The 26,795-nt window shown below is 56.5% G+C and overlaps 1 protein-coding gene across 2 annotated transcripts; it reads right to left on the reverse strand.

Moving 5' to 3' along the window:
• Nucleotides 1-5,097: 5,097 nt before the first annotated feature.
• Nucleotides 5,098-26,795, reverse strand: LOC118170462 (transmembrane protein 121). Of its 2 annotated transcripts, none has more exons than XM_035332705.1 (2): nt 26,692-26,795; nt 5,098-6,547 (listed from the first exon to the last, which is right to left on the reverse strand). In XM_035332705.1, the coding sequence occupies exon 2, from the start codon at nt 6,074-6,076 to the stop codon at nt 5,138-5,140; it is 939 nt and encodes a 312-aa protein (XP_035188596.1). In that variant the 5' UTR covers nt 6,077-6,547; nt 26,692-26,795; the 3' UTR covers nt 5,098-5,137. The 2 variants fall into 2 exon arrangements, with proteins under 2 accessions (XP_035188596.1, XP_035188597.1); XM_035332706.1 differs by lacking the exon at nt 26,692-26,795 and adding an exon at nt 20,576-20,804.

Consider the following 26,795-nt stretch of genomic DNA (forward strand, 5'->3'; position numbering starts at 1 on the left):
AGGGCTGGGGGAACACCTTCCTCCCCTCCGCTCCTTCCCTTGGCAGAGCCCAGAACCCGGGGAACAGACACGGGCAGCTTTGCCTTGTCCCTGGGGGGATCTTACCGTGGGGCTGGTGGCATTGCCTCCCCAAGAGAAAACCCCTGCCCCACGGACGGCACGGTGCTCAGGAGGTGTGAGGCTGGGGCTGCAAAGCTGTCCTTACTTCGTGGCGGTGGTTGTGCCACGCGGAGCTGGAGAGGCTGAGTCTCCACCCTGCCGGCCCTGATGGGCCTCCCCGGCTCTGAGAAAGGCCGGAATTTGTTTCAGCAACATCATCAAATATTATGGCTCAGCCTGCAGGTCTCTAAGTGGCCACCGTTAAATTGATCTGTTTGATTGCTGGGCTCACGTTATGAAACTCCGGAGCCGTATAATTTACCCCTGCCGAACAGCACACAGCGCTCTGCCACAGACCGTCGGGCGGAGATGCCTCAAGGACCCGGCACTCCGGGCTCGGCTCTGGTTACGGATGAGCTGGGAACTCATTTGCTTTCCCTTCCCTCGCTGCAATTCATTTGCAGCCCAGGTAGCCCCAGCGGGCAGAGCCGCTGCCGAGAGATCGCGGCCGTTCGAGGGGAGCCGAGCGATTCCTGCAGCTCTGTTATCCTCCTGGCACAGAACCACGCACGGCCGCTGCGGTGGGAGATCCCTCACCCTGTTAGTGCTTGAAGAATCACATTTTATCTAAGCAAATGCTTAATTGCTCCTCGTTGGACACCGGTCATGGGACATTAGGCATCAGTAAAAGAAGACTCGTAACATACGAGCGGAGCGGTCCTTCTAGCTCCGTAGACGCAGAACAGATTGGCTTTGCTGTGTTTTGGTTTTTCCATCTGCAGGCCGCTGGGCCACCGCATCTCCTGCCCAAAGCCCTGCCACCGAGGATGCTTCTCCTCCGAGGGCTGCTGTCCTCCTCCCAGGGGGAGGTCAGGAGGAAAGTTTTATGAGGATTTATCCTTTATTTAGTGTCCGTGACGCTCCTGGTACAGCTCAATGCCTGATGCCCGTTCCCCCGTGTCCTGGTACATGTAGGTAAAGATTTATGCTATTCCAGGTGCCAGGCTCACCAGAAAGATTAATGAGAGATAATTTCTTACACAGAGGTTTATTGAGTTCCCCCAGTTCATTCGCCAGCTGTGAAGTGAAACATCTGAGAACAGTTTCTGAATACTAAGTTCTCCCTGGCACCAGTGCAGAAAGGGAACAGTGCCTTTTTCTGCTCGTGGCTCTGACTGTGCTGGGCAGAGCCAGCTTCGTGTGCGGGGCCCTGGGAGCTGAGATGCCTGCCGGGGACCGAGGAGGCATTGCTGTGCTCAGCCCCGCAGCTCCGGCCAGCACCATCCCCGCCGCTGCTCCCCCAGGAACAAGACGTGCGTGTATCTCCTTCAGACAGAATCACTGCAGCTTGGGCTGGAGGAAAACGACTGCAATTACTAAATTGCCTTTTCAAAACCTCCTCCCATTAGCAGCTGGGCAGGTGATTGCACAGCGGCCGCTGGAGTGTGTGCATGCAACTAGCTGTTGGCCACGAGGTGCTAATTACCATCCTCTCCTGTCTCGAGAGCTTGCCCAACCACAGCAATGGATCATCCTACTAATTTTTATCTCCTTTGGACTTAGCGTACCATGCCTGTAATGAGTTTGCAGCTTTGCAGAGATGCTGGGGACGTATTTTCTGAGAAGAGCTGCTGGGGATACGCAGGCTCTGCAGCCAGGTCTCCCCACAGCCCCAGCCCCCAGGGCGTCTCCTCTGGGTGACGGGACGAGGGCATCTGCTTCACTGAATTTTGTACCTACCCTGGGATGCCCCTTCCTTGGAGCTGCCTTTTCTGCTCTCTGCAGCTTTCTTCCCCTGGGGACCCCTCCCAGCTCTAGCAGCAGGACATCTCCACAAGGATCCCCCTGCTTCTTCACATCCCAACAAAGAACTCCCGGGGCTGTGTTTGCAAATGCCTCGCGCGCACACAAAACGCTGTAACACCGGGGGAGCTCACATGGAAGCACGCCGCAATGCCAGCTCTTCCCCTTGCCTGCTCTTTGTCTCCAAAGAACTGCAGAAGAGGGCAATCAATATACCTTGCCAGGGTCTTTTTAACGCTTCCTGAGACATTATGGTCGTAATGTTTCTCCAGGCTGCTGTGATCAATACATTTGAGGCGCTGAACATGTCAAAACCACATAAAATCTTTATTAAGGCGAAATTAAATGAGCACGCGTGAATCAGTGACTTAAATGGATATTACCCTTCAAGGATGCCAGGCCTGGAAACCTCACCCATGTGAAAAACCCAGGGCGTTCAGAGTTCGGATTAAATTAATGAGAAACTCCAGCTTTTTGGCACAGGGCATGGAGCTGAGGAGTGCAGAGGGATGTGGATCCCAGAGGGGAGCTTAGGGCACCTGCCTTCCTTCCTCCTGTAGCTCTGGCTGGAGCTGGGGAAGTGTGGTGAGTCTGGGGCAGGCAGGAATGAACGCCTGGGCTCACCCTCCTTGGCAAATTAGCTCAGATTCAACCAAATAATAATAATAATAATAATAATAATAATAATAATAATAATAATGAAGTTATATGCCTTTATGTGGGTGGGGGTGACAGCACGCGGAGATGCGCTGGGTGGCACCAGGACGCGTGGCACTGCGTGGCGAGGGCACGCAGCACCCTGCCAGGGACAGGGGGTTGCAATAAAAGGGAATGGCCAGCCTTTACGTCCTGCCCGATGAAATGCATCCCGGCAGCTTCCAGCCCTCCCCACCGTACGGCACGGCGCTCTCCAGGAGCTCAGAGCCAGGGGTGCCTCACTTCACGTCCTCCTTTCACAGAGGAGCTGTTTGCCAGCACACCTGCACAGCGGAGAGCTGAGAATTGCCTGTCCCCAGCCTATTTAGCTGTAACTTAGCTCTCCCCGCCAGCAGCCAGGCTGGAGGCAGCCCCCTCCGCAGCCAGCCGGGCTCCCCGCTCACTGCGCTGCCTGCGGAGCCGTGTTCTGGGGCCGGCTGGGAACCTTCCCTCATTTCCCTGCCCGTGCCACCAGGGTTAGCGAGGACACTGCCAGCCAGGCCCACGTCTCGTGGGGCCTCCCAGGACTGCTCAGAGGTTACGGCGAGGGAAGACGAAGCACTTGGCACGGAGACACCTCCCAGGGGTCCGGCACCTGCAGGGCACTGCGAGCACCTGCAGCCCCCCTGTGCTCAGCGCCGGGGAGGAGCTGTACCATAAAGGCTCGTAAATTAATTACCTGAAAGAGTAACAGAACGTTATTAGATACTTGGGAGTTAATTGCACGGGTGCTAATCATGTGTATTTTAATGGCACCAGCAGAGACGCAATATGCAATTCCATAGGTATTGCAGAATAATTTAGCGATTTAATTAATTCCTGCTAATACCTTTTAAATCACCTGCTCTCTCCCTCCTGAGGGAGAAACTTTTCCAGCCAGCTAGATCTCCTGCAAACTCACGGTTGTTGGCAAGGACGCTGCTTTCCCTCTCAGCGGATTTATTCCCAGCAGAGGAGCCCCCGCAATGTCACCCCTGGGGGACAGGGTGACCGGGGGCAGCCCGACAGCCCTGCGCTGCGCCGCTCCCAAACTGGGGGGGCTGGCACGGGGCTGCAGGAAACGCTTTGGACAGATCGTGACAGGTTGCAAAGATGGAGACTAAAATGAGTTGTGGATCTAGGTCAAATCCAGTAAGCAGAGCCAGGAGAAAATGCGGAAGGAAAATGTAAACAGCAGCAGGCGTTTTATTCCGGTCTTCTCCAAATGAAATGCTTGCTTTAGAAAAAGCAAAAAATATCATTTTTTGGTGTTTTGGAGATGCAGTGTGACTGCTTGTCTCCCTTCTCCCAAGCCAAGGGAGCTGAGAGCTGCCCGTGCCCTTGGGGCAGTGTTTTGGCTGGAGAAATGTTTCAGCTTTTGCAAGCTTTTTGCTGCTCCATGAGCGACTGGCACAGCACCTGGGGACAGGAGGGGACAAGGGGTTTGAGCTGTACGTGAGCTGCTTCCCGTGCTGCCCCCTCCCTCCTCAGGCTGGCAGAAAAGAGACCACACGAAGCCATAGTTCTCACTGGGCTTTTATTGTCCCGCTGGCCCTCGCTTCCCACCCCTCTGCCCGGGGACCAAGCCCCTTGCCACGGCTCAGGTGGCAGAGAAGGAGGGATGTCCCCAAACGTCCAGGCTGGGGACAACCCCTGGTATCTACCCCCAGAGCAGTGGCGAAGGGCAGCGCTGCTTTCCTGGGCATTTTTTTGCATTTTTTTTTTAATTATTTGAAATATTTTCTTTTAAAAATATAGTAGCTGTGGAAAGCAGCCCTCTTTACAAACGCTTGATGCCGGAGTGAAAGGCATCGTCGCCGTCCTCCTCGGTGCCCGCGGGCGCTGGCACGGGACGGGGGCTGCGGGGCGGGCGCGTGGCAACACCAAGGGGGAGGGACGGAGAGACCCTCCCGAAAATAGAAATATTGTGCTGAGTCGTCTGAAGTGAAGGAAATCCGTAAAACACCAGCATTAGGTCGGCTCCGGCTTGGCACATATTGCTCCCGGCAGCACTGGGACGGGGCTGTCCTCACTGCCACCCACCGCGGGGACAGCGGCACCGGGGAGATTATAAATAGGGGACTGTAAACACGACCATTCGAGATAAGAGACACGTATAACCACGGGATTCACTGGTTCAAACGCCTGCCCTCCCTCCAGCCCCTGCACCCAGGGCCCTGTCCCCACACCGTAAAAAGGTCTCCGGTAATAAAATCTTCGGTCCAGGCTCGGAGTCGGGGTGAGGTGCTGGAGGAGTAGAAAGGGACGTCGCACCCTCAGCGGTCCTTGCTTGGAGGGGAGAATTTGGCAGGAGGGAAGAGGGTCGGCTGGTTCAGGTCCCTTGCAAGTTCATTTGGTTTTCCTGGAGGGCTCCTAGGGTTATACCTGAGATGAAGACGTCTAGGGGACCCTCCGTAGCTCAATTGCAACGCGGTTGGTATTCCGTGCCCAGAAGAGCCCTCGCTGCTGGGATTTGTCCCTCGCGCTCGCCCCGTGCAGCAGGAGAGCAGCAGCGTCCCTCCTCGGGGGCTGTCTGAACCGACGCCCTCAGCGGCACCCGTCATGTGTCCAGGATCTCGCTGGCGGGGGACGGCTCGTGGGGGATGCCCTGCGTGCTGTGCACCGTCTGGTTGTGGGACAGGGAGTTCTGCTGCAGCTCCAGGGCGATGGCGTTCTGCGGGAACTCCTTCACCTGCCGCTTGTACTCCAGGAAGGTGCACGCCTTCGTGGCGATGGCGATGATGTTCTTGCCGATAAAGATGGTGGAGACCCTGCTGTCCTGGAACAGGACCATGTTGATGGCCCGGATGAAAATGGTGACGATGTTAATGGTGACCAGGCTGAGGACGGGGTAGAGCATCATTTTCTGGGGGGCGATGTGCTCCCCTTGCATGCTGATCTCACTGAGGGACACGCAGGGCAGGATCAGGAGGAGGATGTAGCAGTAGAAGAACATGAGCCCCTCCGCCCAGATGGGCAGGCCGGTCCTGTGCGGCTCCCACAGGTTGGCCTGGATGTCCAAGATGTCCAGCAGGTCGAGGGCCACCCAGAAGAGGCGCCCCCTCAAGTCCTCCTTCTTCCTGAAGGTCCGTATGTACTCCATGCTGTCCAAGGCCACCAGCACCAGGTAGAGCCCCGGCACGCAGATGGAGAGGAGCAGGGTCAGGGCTTTCCTGGCCACCGTCTCCAGGTTCTTCTTGTCCGCCTTGTAGTTCTGAAAGATGAAATACAGCTTGATCTCCAGCACGAAGATGTACAGGAACCACAGGATCATGGCGTAGCCCCGCTTGGCCGTCTTCACCTCGGCCCCGACCCACACGGCCACGTAGCGCAGCACGATGAGGAAGCAGATGTCCCCCACCAGCACGATGATGCAGACGCCGATCTTGCGGGGCCCCTGGTTCTGCTCCACCAGGTAGGCGTCCATGAAGGCCATGCTGGTCATGATGACGATGGTGGTCAGGCAGACGTGGCGCTTGTCGGGCGGCGGCAGCACCATGGTGAGACGAGCGAGCCTCCGCGCCGGCACTAGGGGAGCAGTCCTGCTGGCGGGGCACGGGGAGACATCAGCAGCCAGCCTGGGCACTGCGGGGTCTGTCCCCACCCCAAGGAGCCCCTGCAGCCCCGTCCCCAACAAGCTGTGCCCCGAGTATGCCGCCAGCAGCCAGGGTTCATGCAGGGTCCCTCGTCCGCATCCCCATTGCCGTCACGCTCGCCAGCCCCGCGCAGTGAGGAACCTCCTGGCTCCCAGCCCTGGATCCTCCTGCAGATCCCTGGAAATGTGGCAGGCGATCGGGCAGCAGGGAGGAGCTGGGGGAAGGAAGGGGAGGCAGTCCTGGAAGGGGGTGTCCCTGTGTCCTCACGGGGAGCCACCTCCGCACCGATCCCGGCGGGGCTGTGCCGTGCCCGTGACGAACACCGTGCACTCCTGCTGCGCCTGTCCACGTGTGCCTCCCTCCATCCCGTCGCTCTGGAAAAGACGGAGGAGAAGGGATGTTAGGGTCAAGCACAACACCCCCCAGCTTACCCAGTCCTGCAAGGTGAGCTGGGCACTGCTCACCTTGCTCCCGCCAGGCACTGTCCCCCCACGGGCACCCAACACCGTGCCATAACACAGAGCGGGTTTTTGCAGAAGATAAAGGCCGAAGGGAAGAAACCCAGCCTAAAGAACTGCAGCCACCGTCTGTCCCCTCACCTCGCTCCTCCCCAGGCTTCCAGTGAAAAATATACAGCCGCTGCTCCGACTGCTTTTAAACTCATGCCAAATTTTACAGGGGATTTACAGCCTGGGATGGATAACTCCAGATAAAATCGGTCTTTCGAGAGGGAACGAACGGGGGTTTCCTTTTCTTCCTCCCTTACCCTGTGCTCCTCCCAAGGACCTCACCGTGCCGAGCAGACTTTCCAGCAGACCCAAGCTCAAACGCCGGGTTCCCTCTCCTTCCTTCGGCCCCTACACAACTCACGGCAGCCCGGGATGGGTTTAAAAGCACGTTCATTTGTCACGGTGACCTTTCGGAAGGGGATTGAGGGCTGAGCTCAATCACAGGACTCAGGCTCTGCTATCCCTGGGGTTAATGCCTGTGTTACCGGGGCCAAGCATCTCTCTCTCCTTTTGCAAACAATTTCCAGGCGTTTGCTGTGGTGCAAGCTCTTCTTGTTTTCCAGCTGATATTTTCCGCACCGCTCGCAGCCCTGTCTATATGGAAACAGGGAGGTCTCCAAAATTCCCCTGGGAGGACTACAAAAACAAGCAGGTGGTTTTAAAGCAGTCCTTACCGGGGAAGCCCCGAGTCATAATTTTTAAATGACATTCAGAAACCGCTTGAGAAATTTGCTGGATAAACAAGAAAATGAGCTTGTCAGATAGCCACGGGAGCACACGCGAGGCAAACATTTGTTTAGACAAGGACACACAACGTTTGTCTTCCTGCACGACTTTCCCATGGGTGAGCCTGTGCCTGGAGGCAGGGGACATGCACAGCATCCTCAGCCCCCAGCCCCGTGTCCTTCTGCAGCCCCTGAGCTCGCCGCCAGCCGCCGGGCACCCTGCGCAGCCCGGATTTGTCCCCGCACACACAGAGCCCATCGCAGGGCGTGGGGAGCAAGCGGCCGCTGGCAAGCCCCGAGGGCTGCTGTGGGTGGTGGAGCCGCTGTCAAAAGGCATCCTCATTAATGCCAGCAGGCACTTCCCCGAGCCCGGCCCTAGCTGGCAAATTAGTTTAATTATTTAAGTGATTTGAATTCTGTCTATAAATAAAAGAGGGAGTGAGTGAGGCAGAAGTATACACAACACTCTTCCCAGGTAGTTAGGATGCCGCATTGCTTGAAGCTTCATTTGCACTTTAATTGCTTTGATTTATTCCAGCTCTCCTGGACGTAAACCTGGAGCTCCCCTTCAGCCAGTCCTTCAGCACTGCTGCTGCACCGAGTCCTGCCCAGCACACCCCCCTGCCTGCCCGAAGGTCACCACCAAGGTGCCCTGCGCTGCCCAGCGTGTCCCCGGGGGACACCTCGGTGTGCCCCCAACCCTCCTGCTGCCACCTTCCCTCCCCAAACCTCAGGCTGGGGGGTTGGGGTTTGCCCCCCCAGGCAGTCTCTGGGCACTGGCCAAGGGGCTGCTCGTGCCCTGGGCTCGCTTCTGCAGCCAGCAGCTGCTCTCTGCCTCCTCCCAGGCATCTCAAGTGCATCCTGTGCAGGAAATCAGATTGAGGAAGATATTTTTATTTTATTTTATTTTTTTTCCGGGCCCTGCCCACTAATTGTGCCTGAAGGAGGAAGCAGCCCACTTGCTAATGATTACATATAATTTACCGTGTAGGCAGAGCGAAGTGGGCAAAGAGCTGCAAGCTGCTCCCAGGCCCTGCCCAGTGCCTGGCAGACAAAACCAGCCCCTGCCTGCAGCCCGAGCGCATCCATGCAGCCAAGCTCCTTGGAGAGCTCCTTTCTCCCTCCTTTCCCCCAAAAAAAGGAAGCTCAATCCGAAAGCATCAGAACCGTTGCCTGTCGAGGGAGAAATAAAACAGCTTTGTTCCTGTGCTGGTGCCCACGGCATCCCCTCGCTGCCCCAGCTCGGTGGCCACACGTGCTCAGCTCAGCGCCCCAGGGGTGCTCTGGTGCCTGGAGCTGTGGGGAGCGTCTCCCCGCTCACAGACACGCTCAGCTGGGTGATGTTTGACAGATGTGTCAAAAAAAAAGAAAAAAAAAAGCCCTTTCAGACATTTCAGGTGCTTAAACATAGTGTTTAGAGAAGGTAAATGATTCATTTTGACTTGTACAAGAAATGTAAAAATTATAATACTATCCTTCAACGCTATCAAAACAATTTACCACTTTCCCAGTAAAACATGCTGTTTCTTCAGAGGAATCACTTGGTGTTTCCAAGTCGGGTGGATCCACAGGATTTCACTCTGATTGGGACCAAGCCCCACGAGTAAAAGCATCTAAATCCCCCCGGGCTGGAACACGCAGTGCCCGCAGGTCCTGCTGCCAGCCCCCTGCTGGGTCACACACCCCGCTTTCAGCTGGCGGGGCCGTGCCATGCTCGTGCCTGGGGTGCAGCACCTCGCGAGGTGACCCGGTGCCGGGGGAACCCTATTTCCCCAGCAGGCAGGGTGCACGGCACCCCTGGAAGCTGCGTTTGCAGAGGTGACCAAACTAAAATACATGGCTGCAACACCAGCTTGGAGCTCTGCTGGCATTTTCCCGGCTACAGAGGCATAACCGGGCGGCTCCGAGTCCCACCCGCGAGCAAAGCCCGGTGGCTCGATGTGCTCTGTTACAAATGGAGGAAAGCAAGAAAGCAGCGCACAGCCCTCATACAGCCGCTTGTCCCCACCGCCTGGACAGCGACAGATGGGAGAGAAGTGGCGGTGCCCCCACAGCCCCCCCGGCAGGGGGTTGGGAGGTGGGAGCACGCGGAGCATCCCACGGGCAGCCTGCCGCTGCCTCCGGGCTGGCCTTTGATGAAGAGCGATGGTCCTGCTGGTAATTAACACGAGGCAGCTGCCCGCTGCTTTGGTGGAAGGGCAGGAGCCGAGCTGGTGACGGTGATGGAAGGAGAGCGCGTCTGCAGGCTCCAGCCCGGCTCCTGCCCAGCCCAGCAGAGCGGCACCGATCCAGCAGGGCCTGCGGGCTCCCACACGTCTGCACCTCGTGGGAGGCTTGCCTGGGACAGAGCCCCTCCTGGACAGCAGGGCTCACCCTGCGGTGACACCCGGCCTGCTGCTAATCCTCTGGGCTGAGGCTATTAGGACCTTGACCAGGAAAATTCCTCCTCCTCAACACGAAAAGCCTCGGGGTGTTCCTCACCCCGAGAGGTGAAGGGAAACCTGAATGATCTGCAGACCCCCCTGGCCAAGTCTCCACGGAGAACACCGGGTCTTTTTGTTGCGTTCAAGCACAGAAAAGCTCACCTCACAACTCAGGGGACAGCGAGCAAGGGAGAAACGGCGGGTGAGCTGCAGAACCAAGGGAACTTTGCCTTGCCACGCACTCAGTGAATTTATTTTGGCAAGGCTGGCCCGCTGTTAATTGTCAATGGTAATAGCTCACCACCAAGAAGTCTTAGCAGAAAGAGAGCTGCTGTGGCGCATCCTCCAGCAGACAAACGTGAACGTGGCTGCTTTGAAATTAGGGTTAAGCCATGGCAGAGGGCTGGGGGTGCCAGACACTCCGCAGGGTGACATGCCGGGGCCACGGTGGGAGGACAGAAAGGCACACACGGCTGGTCCTCCACATAGACACCGAGCTCGGGGTCCTCTCCCCACCCTACACACGTCCCAGCCTCCGGGGCAGGGGCAATGCTGCCACCCACTGCTCCGACATCCCCTGGGAGACGAACAGCGCACCCTCCTCGGCTCGGCGCAGGAGTAATGCCAGCCCAGAGGTCGCCAGGGAGACATTTCTCTTCCTCTCTTTTCCAGCTTTCCTTCTACCAGCCATCTAATAAATCTAATAAAATCTGTCTTGCTGGTGTCTAACTCAATTGCAGCACCCAGAGACCAGACTTCTTCTATCACTCACAGACCTAACCAGCTACATCCCTGGCATATGAGCCCGGCCGTGGGGCTGCTGCAGGCTGCTCCAGAAGAGAGCAATTACCTGGGATCAGGACTCGCTCTCCCAATCAATTACATGCTATAGGTTTTCCTTGGGTCACGTCTAATTGAATTATTTAGATGCTTGAACACCGTGGTCAGAAGCAGCTGACGACTGAAGGGCCTGAAGCCTGGGCACTGGGTGAGGCGCTTTGTGTTGCATCCTGAGGTCTCCACAGCACCTCCTGCACCTGAGTCCTTCAGGAGACCTCTGAGGTTGCATGGGAAGCCAACACCCAGCCTCGCTCTCCAAATTCACTCCAGCACCTGGAAGCACAGGAGCGGGAAGGTGCTCCACCGAGGATCCTGTTCTGCTCTGGGCCCCGGTGCCTGCACATTTCAGCCGTGCTTGGAGGCTGAAAAAGCCACCCCCAGACCCCTTCCCTCTCGGGGAGGCAGCGCCTGCTCCTGCGAGCGCAGATGCCCGACAGACTGACGTGCGCTCCGCGGGGCTCCCAGCGGGACATCTGGCGAAGGCTTCTGGTCTCATCATCTTCAAAACGAGCATCACGTGCTGCTCAGCAGCTACAGCACGGCTAACGGCGGGCAGGATTTGTGCTCCCGAGCCTCCCCATCCCCGTAGGGTCAGCACCCACACGCGGGGGCCCTGTTCTGCCCCTTTGGTCCTGGATTACGCTGCTCCTGCAGCATGGGCTGTAGGGTTTTCAGGCTTTCTTCGCTAATGAATTTCTTCCTCCACCCCCACAAAAAAAAAAAAAAAAAAAAAAAAAAAAAAAGCCTTTTGCCAAGTAAAGTGAAAAAATGATCTTTGCGGAGGGAAAACCCTGCTGAGGATCAGCACATGGGAAGGATCCCCACCCAGCAGCGAGCAGCAGCCTCTCCCCCAGGAGGATGTGGCAATTTGCTGCGCTGGAGCTCATTGCCAAGGAGATAAAATATTTATGGCCACTCTCCCTTGCTTTCCGTTTCGAGCCGTGGTGACTTATTTGTTACAAATTTACATGCGTGTTCAAAGGCGTCCTCACATTCCTTCCAAGAACAAAAGGTTTATTTCTCCACGTAGTGTTCTGCCAGCCAGGAGCAGCCACCCCATCTCCTCGCTGCCCGCGTTTGTCCCCATCCTCAGTGCTCATTTTCCTCTTGGTAATGATTATCATTATGCTAAGAAAAATGGGTCATTTAGAGCGGCTTCTCCCCAAATGAAAGGCTGTGGGACACAGGATATCATTAAAATTCTAAACCTGGCTGCCAGCCTCAAAAGCTGGCTCCGGGCGTCTCTGCGGATGCAGAACCCCTTCGCGCCCGCCTGCTCCTGGATGCCCAGCGCCCCGCTTCCCCGGGGCCGTGTTCCCAGCTCCTGGGAGCACCAGGAGGGGCTTCATGGGAAATGTTTTGCTTGGAAAGGTGATGCAACTCCTGCGCGAGCCTGAAATTGTTGTGTACAGAGCTGCAAGGCAAAGCTAATCCATTTTGCAGCTTAGCCGGCTCCTGAAAGGTGCTGTTTAGGGATGGGAACTATGAACTGTTCTTCCCCCTGCCGCGATACAGGAGGGGCAGGGGATATCCAGAGGATGAGAGGTGGAGACTGAGCCAAAATGGCTAATTGGGGACCTGTTTTTAACAAGGGAAACCTGCCCTGCATTCAACTTTTGAAGTTGATTCTTTTTAATGTTGACTTTTTTTATTTATTTTTTTTATTTTTTATTTTTTTATTTTTTAAAATCCCACTGAGCATGGGAAGCGCTCCCGCTGCTGACCACAACCCGCCGAAGGCACTGCTGCTGGCTCTCATGTATTAACCACCAACTTATCAGCGTGAGTCGCGGCCAGCCCTGCCCTGGGGTGCCAGGGGCACCCAAAAACCACAGCTGGCTTTGGAGCCCTGAGGCTACCGGGGAGAACAGGGCCAGGGACACACAGTGGGATGCAGAGCATCCCCAGGCAGGGCAAGGCGAGCATCGCTCCTCCGCGGGTGTCTGAACGACAAGTTGGATTTGGTACAGTGGTTAGGCTGAAAACCCAATACAAATTATTTCTCTTTGACCGCCATATAATTATTTGCGCTTGGGTTTTCCAGCAAAACACAAAACTGTGAAGAATGGCTCGGAGTCAATCTGAAATGCTTTGTTCAGCCGGGAAAAGCTGTCCTTTCTCTCCACAGCCACGTTACCCTCCTCCTCCTCCCCTCACCTCTGTGGTGATTGACTTCAAAATAGCGAAATGGTCGGGCTTCTCAGGAGGAAGAAAGACGACGAGCACCACATGGGACACCCCGCTGCTCCTTCCACCAGGCTGACGCTTCCTTCTCACACCGGGTCAGCAGTGTCACCGCCAGAACCGGGACCTCCTTCCCCGTCTGTCCCATTTACACACAGCTCAGCATTGGCAGTGAGGAGCAGATAAGGAGGAAGGAAGGAACGAAGCTCCCCCAAGAGCCACACCTGCCCCGCTTCAGGCGGCTGACAGACGCTCACCATCTCCTCCGAAGACATCGCTTATCCCTGTTCTCGCTAGACAGCATCAGCTGCGGGCGAGATTACAGCCGGACCGTTAGCAGTGATAGTAGGTGCTAAGATCCCATTACAGGCATCGTTTCCTCTGACAACACGTGGGGAGTTCCCATCACAGCTCCCGCTCGGGAGCGCGAGCTCCCAGCAGCAGCCAGGCCCCTCCGTGGGCAGCCAGCCCTGGGCAGCACTGCTCGCCTTCCCTCTCACCAGCTCGTTACCCGAGGGCTTTCACGGGGAGCATGCCGTCCTCCCCATGCTGAAGCTGGGGCATTGACATTTTCAGCAGGAACCAGCAGGAAAAGTCTCCGTTTTGGGGTACAAACACTGCGTATCAGGAAAGGACCTCTGGATCTTGCCAATAAATGCCGGTCGGGCACAGAACCTGCCGAGGTTTCGGCACACGCAGCCCCCACGGAGAGCACCCTCTCCCTCCCTTTCCATGTCACCCATCCCAGCAGAGGAGGGGAAGCAGCCACAAGGCCCCGTCCTCCTCTCTTTACCTGCATTTTGCACATCACTGCACAATTTTGTTTTTATTTGGGGAACATGGAAAAGATTTATGAAGGTAAAACTGAGCGTGGCCACTCCACCATCCCTCACCTCCTGCACGGGAAGTGGCAGAAGACAGAAAATGCTCGGGCCGTGCTGGGATGCCAGCCCTGAACCCGAGCCTCACACTCCGCCCCCAGTTTCACCGGGAATCGGAGCGCTGCCTGAGAGCATCCAGCAGCCAACTGCCTCTTGCTGGCAGCTGTTACCTTTGGCTCTGCATCCTCACGGAAGGAAAATGGGATGGGTAATTTAATCTTAGCCTGCTAGAAGCAAAGCAACATGCAAGCCTGCTCGTCCTCTTCTCTAAGTTTAGCCCGATAGTATATTAAAAACCTGCTGCTGGGCACTTGCCAGCCCCTACTTAGCTAAACCAACAGACTCTGCAAAACATCAGAAAATTCTCCGCCATCAGCCAGGACAACGCCAGCCCTTTCCTCCCCTCCGCTGTAAGGCCCTGGACGGTGATGGATAAACCGGTCCTAGTTCACTGATAAATAGTTTATAAAAGGTTCATAAGCGGTTTCTAGATGCTCTAATGAATAGTTAATCAATTCTCGCGGGGCCCACCGGGTCAGCAGATGGCTTATCAATGGCCATCAATTACGGCGCCTGCTGATGAGCTTATAAGCGTCACTAGGAGTCCATCGATGCCAGCAGCAGGCTTATAGCATCTACAAAGAACTTCTAAATAACGCATGATCGACACACGTTCCCTTGCTTAAAATCTGTAGAAGGCCACCCGAAATGGCATTCTTGGAGAGCCGAGGGAAGCACAAGAAGGGAACAGCTGCTGCTGGGTCTGAAGCCAGGCTGCCAGCAGCAGAGGTGCTAGCCCAGCGTGGCAGGAGGCAGGCTGCTGGAGAAAGAGGATTTCCTACACCCCAGGCAATCCAGCTCACTCCAGAAAAACTGGAATGAGTGTCCAAGCACGGGCTGCAGCGAGGCAGGCTGCCCCAAAAACAGCTCTATGGGCACGAGCTGCTGCCAAACCTGGCCAGTTCCTCCCCAGCACCCTTGGCCACAGGCTGTGCTGGGCAAGCTGCTGCTCGCCAGGGCTCTGCCATCCCCACGGGACCACAGAACATACCCAGGAGCTGTGCTGCAGCAGCCTGAGGCAAACCATATGTGGCGCTTGGCCTCCCCAACAGAAGTGCTTTATTATCATTAAACGCAGAATAATTCGGGATGATAAAAGCAATTAAGTGTAAAAAAAGGTAATGATCCGTTGCCTATTGCATCCAAAAGGTATGAAAATCCCTCGTAAAATTATCACCCCAGCGCAGAATTGGACCTAAATATCTTTATAATGTAAGGTGGCGAACTTTGCTTACAGGCAGAACACTTACAAGGTGCTCAATGAGCCACCGGGGGCTTTCTTACCATCCCCAGGTCTCCACGAGCACAGAGGCAATTACAGAAGATCTTAACTTTTTTAATTGAAGACAAAAGATGAGAGAGCCTGGATAAAACCTGCTCCCAGGTCCATCCCAAAACTCACGTGCTGAGGAAGCTTCATGCAGACGGGGTCTGATCTGGGGGCTCTGCGGGACCCCCCGAGCCAGCCCTTCCTGCGCCCTCGCTGGCAGTGCCAACCCCTGGAGCCATGGGGCTGGCTGAGGCTGGAAGTAGGAGAGTGTTTGTGGCAGGCAGCTGATTTACAATTTGAGAGTGTTTCAGTGGGTCGGGGTGTCTGGCCAGGAAGCACCATGCTCTGACCAAGCAGCAGTCGCACCGTCTCCGCGCCGTGCCACCTGGCCAGGGCAGACATCGCCCAGATCCATCCCTCATTCTGGGGTCTGCATGCCCTTGTGCACATGGAAACGTGCTTCTTCAAGGCATTCTGCAGCAGGTGACCGCCTCACACACACCCGTGGAGCCAGCCCCAGGTGTTTGGGTCTCCAAGACGGATTATTCACGCATGGTTTCTTGATCATGGCAATGTTTTAAAAAGCGATCCGAACCCATGCCTTTTGCTTCGCTCGCTGGCTCCAGAGCCTGTAAGATTTGCTTGGCTCTCGTTTAGAGCCTTGTTCTGCAGCCACAAGTGCCAGGCGCTTCCCGCTGCCTTCCAGCACCAGCCAGAGCCTGCTGCCCCTCGGCTGCGAACACACCCGGGGGCACCAGCTCCATACCCAGCCCCTGCAAAACACATCTGCAAAGCACGGCGGAGATGGGCTTGGGTTCAAAGCTAAACCAGGAATAAATAGGCCTGGCAACACCACAAGCCCCATCCAGGATGGCCACAAGCAGCATCTCCATCACGCGTGGCTGGAAGTCCTGCCCCGGTGGCACCTGGAGCTGTGCAGAGCAGGGAGGCTCTGCAGGTTTCACTGACACCATGCAAAGAATTGGGAAAAAAGGCATGCAGGGGAAGGAAACCCCGCTTAAAGGTGAACTGAAAGTTAATATAGCTGCACAAATGGGCTCAGACTCTCAGCAAAAGGGAAAAAGCAGGAAAGCGAAATGCTGAAAAGCACTTTATTTATTTTTTCTCTGAAAAGCAAAGCTCTCTGCTACTTTTCCCAGAGCGCTTTAAAACCTGAGCACATCCTAAATCCCTCGGAGCATTCCCTAGAAATCTCTGGCCTTCCCCGAACTCTGCCGGTGGGCATCAGAGGGCGTGCAAGCAGTTTAATCCCCTGTCACAGCGCGTTTGGAGGCGGCGGGTCTGCCGGAGCAGCTCAGCACCGCCGTGCTCGCTCCCCCCAGCACCCCTGGGGCACGTCCCATCACAGCCCCCTGCTCGTGCTGGCCCCAGCTCTGCTGGAAGCCAGCATTAAAGCCACGCTTCGGCGCCTCCTGACTGCTGCTGCCCAAAGAAACAGCCTCAATTATAATGGCGTTATTAATATTAATATGTTAATAACGCAGGGCTGGGAGCCTGCGCTGGCACGACTGTACCTATGCGGGGAAGAAAAGGATCACTGGAGAGCGGAGACTGCTGACTGAGAGGGTAACTGGGACGCTTACATTCAACAAAAAAATCATAAAAGGAGTGTGTCTACAAACACATTTATATCTATATGCAAAGCTATACGTCGTTATGCTAAGTCACGGGGAAATAAAGTGGATCGGCTACAGTCCCAGCGTCCTAAAATTAGTTTTTATGTAAAATAAGCACTTGCTTCACGTAGGGCAGTTGGTATTAAGATTTATTTTCATCCCGACGTGTATTACTGCCTGATACGATTGGCTAAAGCCTAGGGCACATGCACGCGGCTGCCATTCATAACATGTACGGGGATTCATGACCTAGCTAGCAGGCTGAATCGCCGGGCAATCTTTTTTCTGCTGCAGAAAGCTTAATAAGCATATAAGTCTCGGAGCAAAAAGGGAGCCTACGTATTTGCTGTGCAAGAGGAGCTCCTGAATGGAGCTGCAGGAGCCAGAAGCAGCCCTGCGCCCACTGCTAGCACTCGTCAGCCACGTGGGCTCAGTGCTGGGAGCAGGACCCACTGAGTCTGGGGGACCAGCAGCAGGCAGTAAGTGTTAGCGGAGCACTTGTGTAAGCTCTGGCACAGCCCGTGACTTCCCTCTTCCTCCAAAAGAAAGAAAATAAAATTCCCAGTGTGTATTTATTGCAAGTCTTTAACTGAATGCCTTTGGCATAGGCACTTTGCTTTTATGAAGAAAGCACAGCCTGGCAGACGTCGTGGGGATACGGCGTTTGTGTCGTGGAAAGGAAAGGTCCATCACCAAGGGCAGCCAGGGAGCAAAGGGCTCCAGCTCCCCGCGGGAGACAGAAGAGCCGGGTGGTAGAAAGCTGTTCTCACGGGAAAAGGGACCCTTGAAGGACTGGCCTGAAAGTACCAGGTCTTCAGGCTGGGATGGGGCACCCTGAGGGGAAAAAACACCTGACACATGCAAGGAGATGGAGATTGAAGAGAAAGGGCTGGGTACGTGGAGGAATGGGGATCAAGCTAAGAAATCGGGTAGTTTTAGGTGAAAAGACAGGGGCTGGGGGCAGCACTGCAAAACACAGCTGGGCGTTAACGTGGGCAAGGGAGTGGAGCTGTGTGAAGTGAAGGGCAGCGCTGTCACCAGAGCAAACGAGGAGGAGCTGGAGCAGATTCAGGCTGGAAGCAGAAGGACGAGGCTTCGGGCCAGCCCCGAGCGGAGAGGGCACTGGTGTCACCCACAAGCTGGCACCACCCGGGCACAGGGCTCCCTAAATCCCACTGCCCCCTCCCCACGCACATCCCGCCAGCCCCACGTGCCCCCTCAGACGTGCTTCCTTAAGAGCATCCCTGGCATTTCTCCACAGCCGCCAGCACCAACCTTCGGAGCTGCCATGGTGATGAGCGCCACGGAGAAGCCTATAAATAACACCCTGTGCCACACGCCGGCCCCCCATGGGCCCCCCTCTTTTTGGTTTACCTATACGCCAGGCATTGCCCAGGACAAGCCCGTGAAGCCTGGCAGCTGGCTGGCAGCTCGCAGGCACCTTGCATTAAACACAACAAAACGATGCAAAAAGGCCACCAGAAGGCACCGGGGGGATTTTGCACGGGTACACACCGTTACGGAAGCACAGGTGAAATATTGCACGAAAGCACCAGGCAGCTTTCACCCGGTCCCTCCGGTATTTCAGCAGGAATCCCGCAGCGCAGCCACCCAGCATCCTGCCCCAGCTCGGGGGGCATTGGGAAGAAGCCCCCTTGGGCACGGGGACGACGCAGCCTCCTCCCTCACAAACAAATGCAGCCCCCTCCTTACAGCTCTTTCTGGCCAAAGCCCGGATTTCAGGCCCAAATACCCCCAATTCTGATTTTTTATCTCGAATGATCTAGCGGTACTGAGGAAGGCAGGTGCCTCGTAAAGTCACACCCACTCACTTGCAAGCCCAACCTTCCAGCAGTTTTTCAGACTGAGGAGGTTCGATCAGCTCCGGTTTGGTGCTGACCTGAGACCACGGGGCTGGAAGGCTGATGAAGAGCAACGAGTCCCCAGAACAGGACCCGTGCTACCTGAGCTCAGTGACCTCAGGTTTGCAAATCCCAAACCCAGATGAAGAGTGCCACTTCTCCCCTTTCTTTCAGCATCTCCTCCTTTGATGGATGGAGGCCGCTGCATTTTCCTCTGCTATTTCTTCCCCGTATCGTTTTATTTTGCTTTTACAAAGAAATCGGCTGCTGCACAGTTTCCAAACCACGAGTTTCCTTGCATGTGAAGACGAGCTCAAAGCAGCACTCCCCTCCTCCCGCGCATTCGAGGCACGGTGTGCACAGGGCTGCAAGGCTTCCTGCCCTGCCTGCTCACACGGGGCACAGGGGATTTGTTCACATCACCCCCTCACGCAGCACATCCACGGGGAAGGGACCACCAGGACCTCGGCCACAAGGCAGGGTGGGTGCCAAAAACCAGCGCACTCAGCACCACGGGAGGCGAAAACCTTGCTGGGGATTACACGGGATGACTTACGTGGCAAAGCTGAGAACAGCTAAGAAACCAAAGGAGAACGCAAAGAAAACACCAAGTTGATTTCTCAGTAATGAACGAGGGCTTCATCGCCTTCCCTGTGGGACCGAACAAGGCAGCGATTGTATGGCTGCGACGGCAAAGCGGGGCCGGGAGGAAGGGGCTCCTGGCTGGGGAAGATCACAATCTTTAATAACGAAGTTTCTACCAGTCTCCACTTAAGCTCACGATGCAAATGAAGGGGGGGGGGGGGGGGCCGGCCAAGGAAAAGCTCACCTAAGTCACCCGCCTCTGCTGCTGCAGGAACCAGCCTGCAGGGAAGCAAAAAGCCGTCCCAGGGCAGGGCAGGCTGGGGGTCTGTAACTACAGACACCAGGAGCCGGCGGTGTGCTCGCTGCCTTGCTCTGCCTGGGGAGGGAGAGGGGACGCCTGCACGCTGCACAGCTCACAAAGAGGGCTGGGGGAAAGGGTCAGGGGAAGCAGCCACATATAAAGGGAAAAAAAAGCCACGTAAAGCCCTATTAAGGATAGTCTGCTTCTGAACTGGAGGGACTAACAAGACCCCAGAGCTCTGCCTGTCTAAGCAGGTAACGCTATGGACAGTTTAACAGGGCTGGCCTGAAGAGCCACGGAACTGACATCCCCCCTCCACAGGTCCAGGGTCTGGATCTGCTTCCAGATGCTTTGGCTATGGGGAGGGAAGGGTGAGATGGGCTTGTGGGAAGCCACGAAGATGTCCATGTGCATCCCCAAAGGTGGCTCTCTGTGAATGCCCTGCACAGCTGGGCTCTCACACAGGTTTATATCTGCAGAGCTGTCACAGTCCGGGCCTCTGCCTCACAGCCAGATTTTTATGTTCCGTGCTGATTTCCCATGGGGCTTCATTTGGGCTCATCATCCCCACAGGGATCAATAGGACTGCAGCTGCCATCCCAGCATCTGCAGCCAGCTTTGCCGAGCAGCAATGTGGTCTGCTGGATAAAGCGGGGGCTGGCAGCCAGGAGCACGGAAAAGCCAGGAGCACAGAAAAGCCAACCCAGCTCCTGCCAGGAGCCTCCACCGAGGACTTGGTGGATTGTCCACCATGCCCCAGCACCGGGGACAAGCCTCATCAGGAGCAGGGAGAGCCCTGCAAACGACAATGCTGCGCTGGCCCCTCCGCTCTGGAGGATCCAAAACCACAGGGGAACAGGCTCACACCCCACAGCATCGCCCTCAGCCTGACCCACAAGCACATTTCCCGTTACGTGCTGCTCCAGATCCAATAAAGCTCCAGGGGAAAAATTAAGGCTGTAGTTCGTCAGGTGGCTTGGTACGTGGTGATGGATTCCACATCCAGTTATTAACCTCTTGCAAAAGCCCCGCGTTATCTTGTACGGCAGCAATATTAGGTTAAGCAGCTGTTGATAACTTATCTCCCATTATCAGCGAGTTCCTTCAAGGCCAATATTTACTCACATCCAAGAGGCGTCGCTGTATTCCCAACGGCGCTCTTCGTGGAGGCAGACGAGAGCAGCTCCTAATAGATCCTGGGTACTCACGAGGCCCATTTCTCCTCCATGTGGGGAGAAGCCCTGCCGGCACGGAGGAGCAGGGGAAGCTCCAGCACAGACGTCCTGAAGGACCTGGGGTTTTGCCCTGCCAGCCCCAAAAACACGGAGGGAAGGCGGGTGGGTGAGGGCGTGCTTCCTTCTGTAGGTGCTGCGCCACGGAGGCAGGCGAGCTCCTACCTGGCCCCAAGCAGCCCCTGTGCCAGCCGATAGCAATCAGGTCGTTATCCCTTAAAAGAGCCAGGAATCAGTGCATTTTGAGGAATTAACAGATGCCCTTAAAATCAAGCAGGGGCAGTTAGCCACCTTCAGATGCTCCTTTTTTTTTTTCTGTCTCTCAATCACCAGCTGTGCACCTTGTAATTTTTCTGCAGCGTGTACCTGAGCGGACGAGCACTGGTTTTATCTCACCAGCCATTATCCTCCTGGATCTCAGCAACAAACCGATGCCGGGGCCTCCGGGGCGCTCGCCGCGTGCCATCGAACCACTCAGGCCGCGCCGTGCTCACTTTGCCACGGAGGCTGGCGGTGTGCACGAAGGTTTTTGACACTCCTCTCCTTGTTCCTTTGTGCTTCCATGCCCAGTCCGCTTGGTTTTTATGACGAGAGGCAAACTGAGATGTTTGCAGCTCTGTCCCAGCCGGTCCCATGCTGATGGAGGCAGAATTTCGGAAGGGTAATTCCCACGTCCCAAGGGGTGTCCACCACATGATGGAAGCCCTCCTCCAAGGTCCAGAGGCCTGCGGCCCTGCCTGAGGGTGTTGCCTACATGCAGCAGCTATGCACAGGGAAGAGAGGCTGAACCCCAAATCCCCGGGGTTTGAGAGGTTGGTGCTCAGAAAAACAGCTTTCAGTTTGGAAGCGGCTCCAAGGACTGCAAGAAGAGAGACGCTGAGCAGTGCACTGGGGCCAGGGAAGGCAGCCAGCAGCTAACGTGGGGCGATCAGAGCAGGGGGCACTACCCGGCCACAGCTGCAGCCCCGTCTGAGCCTTCCCCTCCGTCGCTCACCCTGCAGTGACAGCCTGCAGCCCGGGGCTCCGGGACAGCCCCGCCACACCGCTCAGATCCCATGGGGCAGGTGCCTGAGCCGAGAGAGGACGAGCTGCCTTTGTGCTCCCGCTGCGTTGCTTTATGGCATCTGTCCAGGGAGTCCATCCTCTTCCTCATCACCTCTGCTGGCATTCTGACAGCTCTGCAAAGCCGTAGGCACAGACCAAGACCCCACTGTGCTGGATGCGGTGGGGGCAGGGATCAGAGGAATTTGCATCCAGAAAAGTCTCCCCCACTACTTATTGAGCGTGAAATCTCTCGCAGCTCAGTTGTGGGATGGGGACTGGGGGTGCTGGGGGTTCGGCTCCAGGCGTTCCCCCCAGCACAGGGGGGCAGCGATGGCATGGGAGCGCAGCCCTGGTTTCCCAGCCAGCTGCACGGTCAGGGCTCTGCTCACTGCCTCTCCTCTCCTCCACCCCGTGATGACAAACGACACGTCGGCAATCGCCAGGCTGTTTTATTGTGCCGCTGCAGCTGGTGGAGCCAGCCGGATCGGACCCGTGAGCTGTAAGCGAGCGGTGGCCCCAGCAGTAACCACGGTCTCTCCCCAGCCCTTGGCTAATGCTCGGTCGGTGCTGCGAGTGGCAGGGACATTGTAAGTGTGTCCCCTGACACAGTACCCAGCTGTGGCGAGTTTACAGCCCTCGGTGTGCTTACATTCATCATAAGGAATCTCCCAGCTCCTTAGAAATACAGCAACAAGCTCTCCGGGGCTGGTTTCGGCAGTTTTATTCCTAGGTAATAGCCCTCTCCCTCATTTATAGCTATGTCTAGACACAAAGAGAGGAAGGTGCTATAAATACTTGATGTAAAAACCCTGCCTACTCCTAACTCCTGCATTCCACGTCCCGAGCGTGCTCTGAGCACAAGGGCACCAGGCACTGCCACTCGCTAGCAGAGAGCAGCGGTGCCGGCCCTGCACGCCTGCAGCTTTCCATGGCCCCAGGGGCAGCTCAGGGGGTCCCCAGGGGCAGGATGTTTTCTGCTCGAGTCCTGCTGCCTGCCACAAAAAAAAAAAAGAAATGCCCAGGTGGGAAGGACAGAGGCGAGGCGTGCTGCAGATATTCTCAGCGAGACGCAGCCTGAGCAGCTCTGCTCCCGGTGGCATTTGTCAGCGCTGCCCTTCCAGACACCCTCTGGCTACATGGAACGCTGAAGAGGAAGAAATCAAACTGACCCACAAAGAAGAGGAAGGAGAAGAGCTATCTAATCCTCTAATCCTTTTTTTTTTTTTTTTTTTTTTGGATGCTAATTCATTACTGATCAAACCCTTCAGAAATTAACATCATGGGATAAAATGCTAAAATGTCCGAGCCCCCCGCAGCTATCACAACAGCATTTACTGAGCTCTGCACTTTGTGTCAGACGTGCCCATAGCCCCAGTGCCACCAGCCAGCTCCTGGAAACCTCTCGGTGTGTTTCAGGCTCCCCAGGGAGCCTGAAATAAAGACCCAGGGCAGGGAGAGGAGGGTGAGTGCTGAGGAGGACGCGTGCTGGAGCCTGGGCATCCAGCATCAGCGAGACTGGGCACAGCAGGGGCAGCGAGTGGTGGCCCAGGGGACACGGTGGGGTGATGCCAGGCTGCCCAGGTGCCAAAAACAGCACACAGGAGGGTCGGATGCTCCACCACTCCTCCCTGGGGAAGGGGTCTGCATGTACGTGGCACGCTGCATGAAAGGTACGTCCCCCAGCACTTCAGTGGCTTGCTTCCTATTATAGGTCTGCTTTTGACACTCCCCCACCCTCTTATCTAACTTTCTCTACAAAGCTCTTCTCACTTATTCATCTTTCTTCTGTGGTCCCTAGCCAGGAAAAAAAAAAAAAAAAAGGAAAAAAAATAAAAACCTTATTTATTTCCTTTTTGGAAAGCCTGAGATTAATCAGACACAGCGGTCTGGGGATAGGAGGCTTTAACAAAGGTGGTTCTTTTACAAAGAAGCCTGCATACTTTTCTGTAAACTCCTCACTTAAAAAATAGCTTGGTGCTTAAGGAAAGTATAAAAAAAAAAAAAAAAAAAAAAAAACGCCTTTGTTTTTCTGCTTTTAACGAGCCTAGAGGATGTTTTAATTAAGTTGGATAGGAATTTTCAGAGTTACTTGATGTGAAAATGCGAGCCTGTAAGAGCTGCCTTTGATGCTTGAGTTGTGTTTTAAACACTTGATGAGTCCTGCAGAGCTGGTAATCCTTTTAGCATAGCTAATAGCTGCTGCTGGAGTGCTCACGAAATCCTGCTTCACCCAGGTCTCTGCCGAGCTGGATGGAGGCTTCCCTGCAAATCTGGAGTGCTTTGCACATCCCGGCCCCAGGGGTGTCAGGAGGGGCCAGAGGGGCTCCAGCACACCAGATCGGGGTGATGCCAGGCCACCCTGCACCCAACAGCACCCTAAACATGTCCTGGGGTGGGCACAGAGCCCCTGCTGCCCCCACCCGTGCTCCCACCGCCATCCCCTGCCTGCCCAGCCTTGCTGCCCTGGGCTAAGAGCTCCCCTTCTCCGGGGATTTGGGTTCACCTCCCTCCAGGTCCGGAGAGATGCCCCAAATCTTGCGAGGCTTTCCCCTGCTCCAGGGCTCCGGGTTTGCTGGAGGGACAGGTATGGAAGAACTGGCTTTGGGGAAATGCAAATGTCTTCCACAGAGGATGCTGCAGGGAGAGATGAAAGCCAACTCGATTTGCATTAGTTCCGTAACTCTGGATGTTTTCCCTTTCCCATTTAGGCTGGAATACACACACACGCACACATTTTTGCCACACAGCTCCTCGGTTGCCAGCTGCTCCTCCCAGAAGTTTTGAAGAAATCCCCATTTACACACCAAGCTACTTGTCAAAGCAACCTCGGGAAGGCAGAGCGAGCGCCCCGGCCCTCTCCAATTTGGCACGGCCGCGCTGCTGCTCGCAGCAGGCTCAGCCCCGTGCCCCTACACCCCCGGCACGGGACCTGCCCCATCAGGGGGTCAGCAGCGAGCAGGGGGTGCTGAGCTCCACCGCAGCGGCTCTGCTTTCATGCAGCACGTAGCAAGGCAGCGGCAGCAATCTGTCACTTCGTGAAAGCAGAACGGGGACAGGAAAGCCTTCCCTCCCGAGGTCTGCGTGGAGAACAACTCAGCAAGCTGTGCTGCGCCCCAGGTGGGTGTGAGGTTGTCCCCAGCACTCCCGGGGACATCCCACCGCCTGCTCCTGCTGCGGGGAGCCGGGGCCAGGCTCCCCTGGGTTCCCTTTGCACAGCTCCTCGGGCAGACCCCGGCTGTGCCACGCGCAGGGCAGGTTAAGGACGGTTACGCTCTGAAGGCACAGAGGTAAACAGGACGGCGCTTCAGATCCGAGTACTGCCAGTGTCTTTACCAGAGGCGATTTTCTGCAAAACTGGCTGAAACAGGCAGCCCAACATCTGTTTTCATTCTGACGGCAAACGCTTTGCATTGGGAAGGAGAGAAAAACCCGTTTTACATTCAGCCTGATCTACCGTTAGTTGCTGCAAAACCTGTAGAGAGCCCTAAAACTGCAGGATCCGAGCTTGTTTCATCCGACATCACGGCTACTTGGGAGAAGGGGATTTCTGGGGGAGGATTTCGCATGCAGAGACAAGACCCCTGCATCCACCTCCGCTCCTGCAGATGAGCACAGGAACCCTCCGCACCTGCTGGGCACCTGGGAGAGGCAGGGGGCATGTGCTGCCCTTTCGGGGGGCTGTGGGGTAGAGGGATGGATGAGCATCGCTCCCATCACAGCCCGGCACAGCATCAGTGCTGGCAGCCCAAGGAGCTGTGCAGGACCCTGGGACCAAGAGCCTCAGGCAGATAGAGGGGGGTCTGGGCACTACGGTGGGCTCAGGACCACCCGATGGCTCCCAGGATCATCTGAGGGTCCCCCCTTAGCCAGATACAACACCTAATGGTGCTACCCAAATTTTGCACTGCACGGCCATTAGACGGCATCTCCATGGCCCTGGGGACACTACGGTGAACTCAGGAATTCCAGCTCATCCTGAATATATCCTTTCCCCTTCCCACCATAATCTAGAAGGCGTTCTGACTCCTCTCTGCCCTTACACCACCTCACACAGCCAAGGGGGCACCCAGATTCTTGTCAAACCCCCCGAGGGACACGAGAACCCTTGTGCCAGCCACCCTGCGAGGAGCATGCCAGCAGCGTGCCCGGCACCAGGACTCCGTCCCCAAAATTCCCCCAGGCGGGGAGCACCCGACCCTGCTCCCCAGGGGACACGCAGGGCTGAGCACAACTTCCGCAGGGGCTCCGGCAGCGCTGCGGATCCACGTCCCACGCCCACGCCAAGCCACGGTTCAGCTGCACAGCCCGGCTGCCCCACGGATGGGGACGGTCTGCCACCGCGCCGGGAGAAGGGGGCAGAGGCTGCGGGCGGGATCTGCCCACCGCAGGAGAGCTCCCGGGAGAATTCACCCAGGAAAAGCAGCGAGGCGAGACCCCCAGCACCGCCTGCATCCATGCTGGGGGGAGGTTTGGGAGAGGGGAAGGTGGCACTCACAGCACGTCCAGCACCCCAGGGGGGACAGGGCAGTGACCCGCAGGCTGTGCTGCTTCTCCCACACTGCTTTTTGAGGCTGTGGAAGGGAAGGGCTCCCAGCGCGGAGAGCATCCTCCTCCGAGCGCAGCCCCCACCGCGGTCCCCACCGCGAGGAGGAGGGCTGGGGGAAGTTGAGGTTCCCCGGGGAGGACAGAGTCGAGGCACAGCTCCCGCATCCCCCCGCCGAGGCCTAACCACAGAGCACCCTCCCCAGCGGGACGGAGCGCCCAGCACCCCGAGCAGCAGCGGGATGCTCTGGCCATACCCCGGGGGACCCCCCCGCTCCCACGGCGCGCACCCCAGACCCAAGTTAGCTCCGAAAGCAACAGAGGCTTCTCCTCTTCCTCCCTCCTGCTGCCGCTCTCTAAAGCCAGCGGCGATGCCCAGAACCGAGCCGTGCCAGAGCCGGAGCCACCCGATCGGTGCCTTACCTGCGGGGCCCGCTCCCGACGCTGCAGTCGGCGCCGTGGAAATCCGGGTGCCGGCTGCGGTGCAGGGGGGGCGGGCGGCTGCCCCCAGCCCTCCCGGGGGCCGC

The sequence above is a fragment of the Oxyura jamaicensis genome, chromosome 8 (genome assembly GCF_011077185.1).
Source record: "Oxyura jamaicensis isolate SHBP4307 breed ruddy duck chromosome 8, BPBGC_Ojam_1.0, whole genome shotgun sequence".
NCBI classification, from domain to species: domain Eukaryota; kingdom Metazoa; phylum Chordata; class Aves; order Anseriformes; family Anatidae; genus Oxyura; species Oxyura jamaicensis.

Bases quoted from the DNA above. Each gene is read 5' to 3' on its own strand.
- LOC118170462 (XM_035332705.1), bottom strand. From the start codon at position 6,076: ATGGTGCTGCCGCCGCCCGACAAGCGCCACGTCTGCCTGACCACCATC.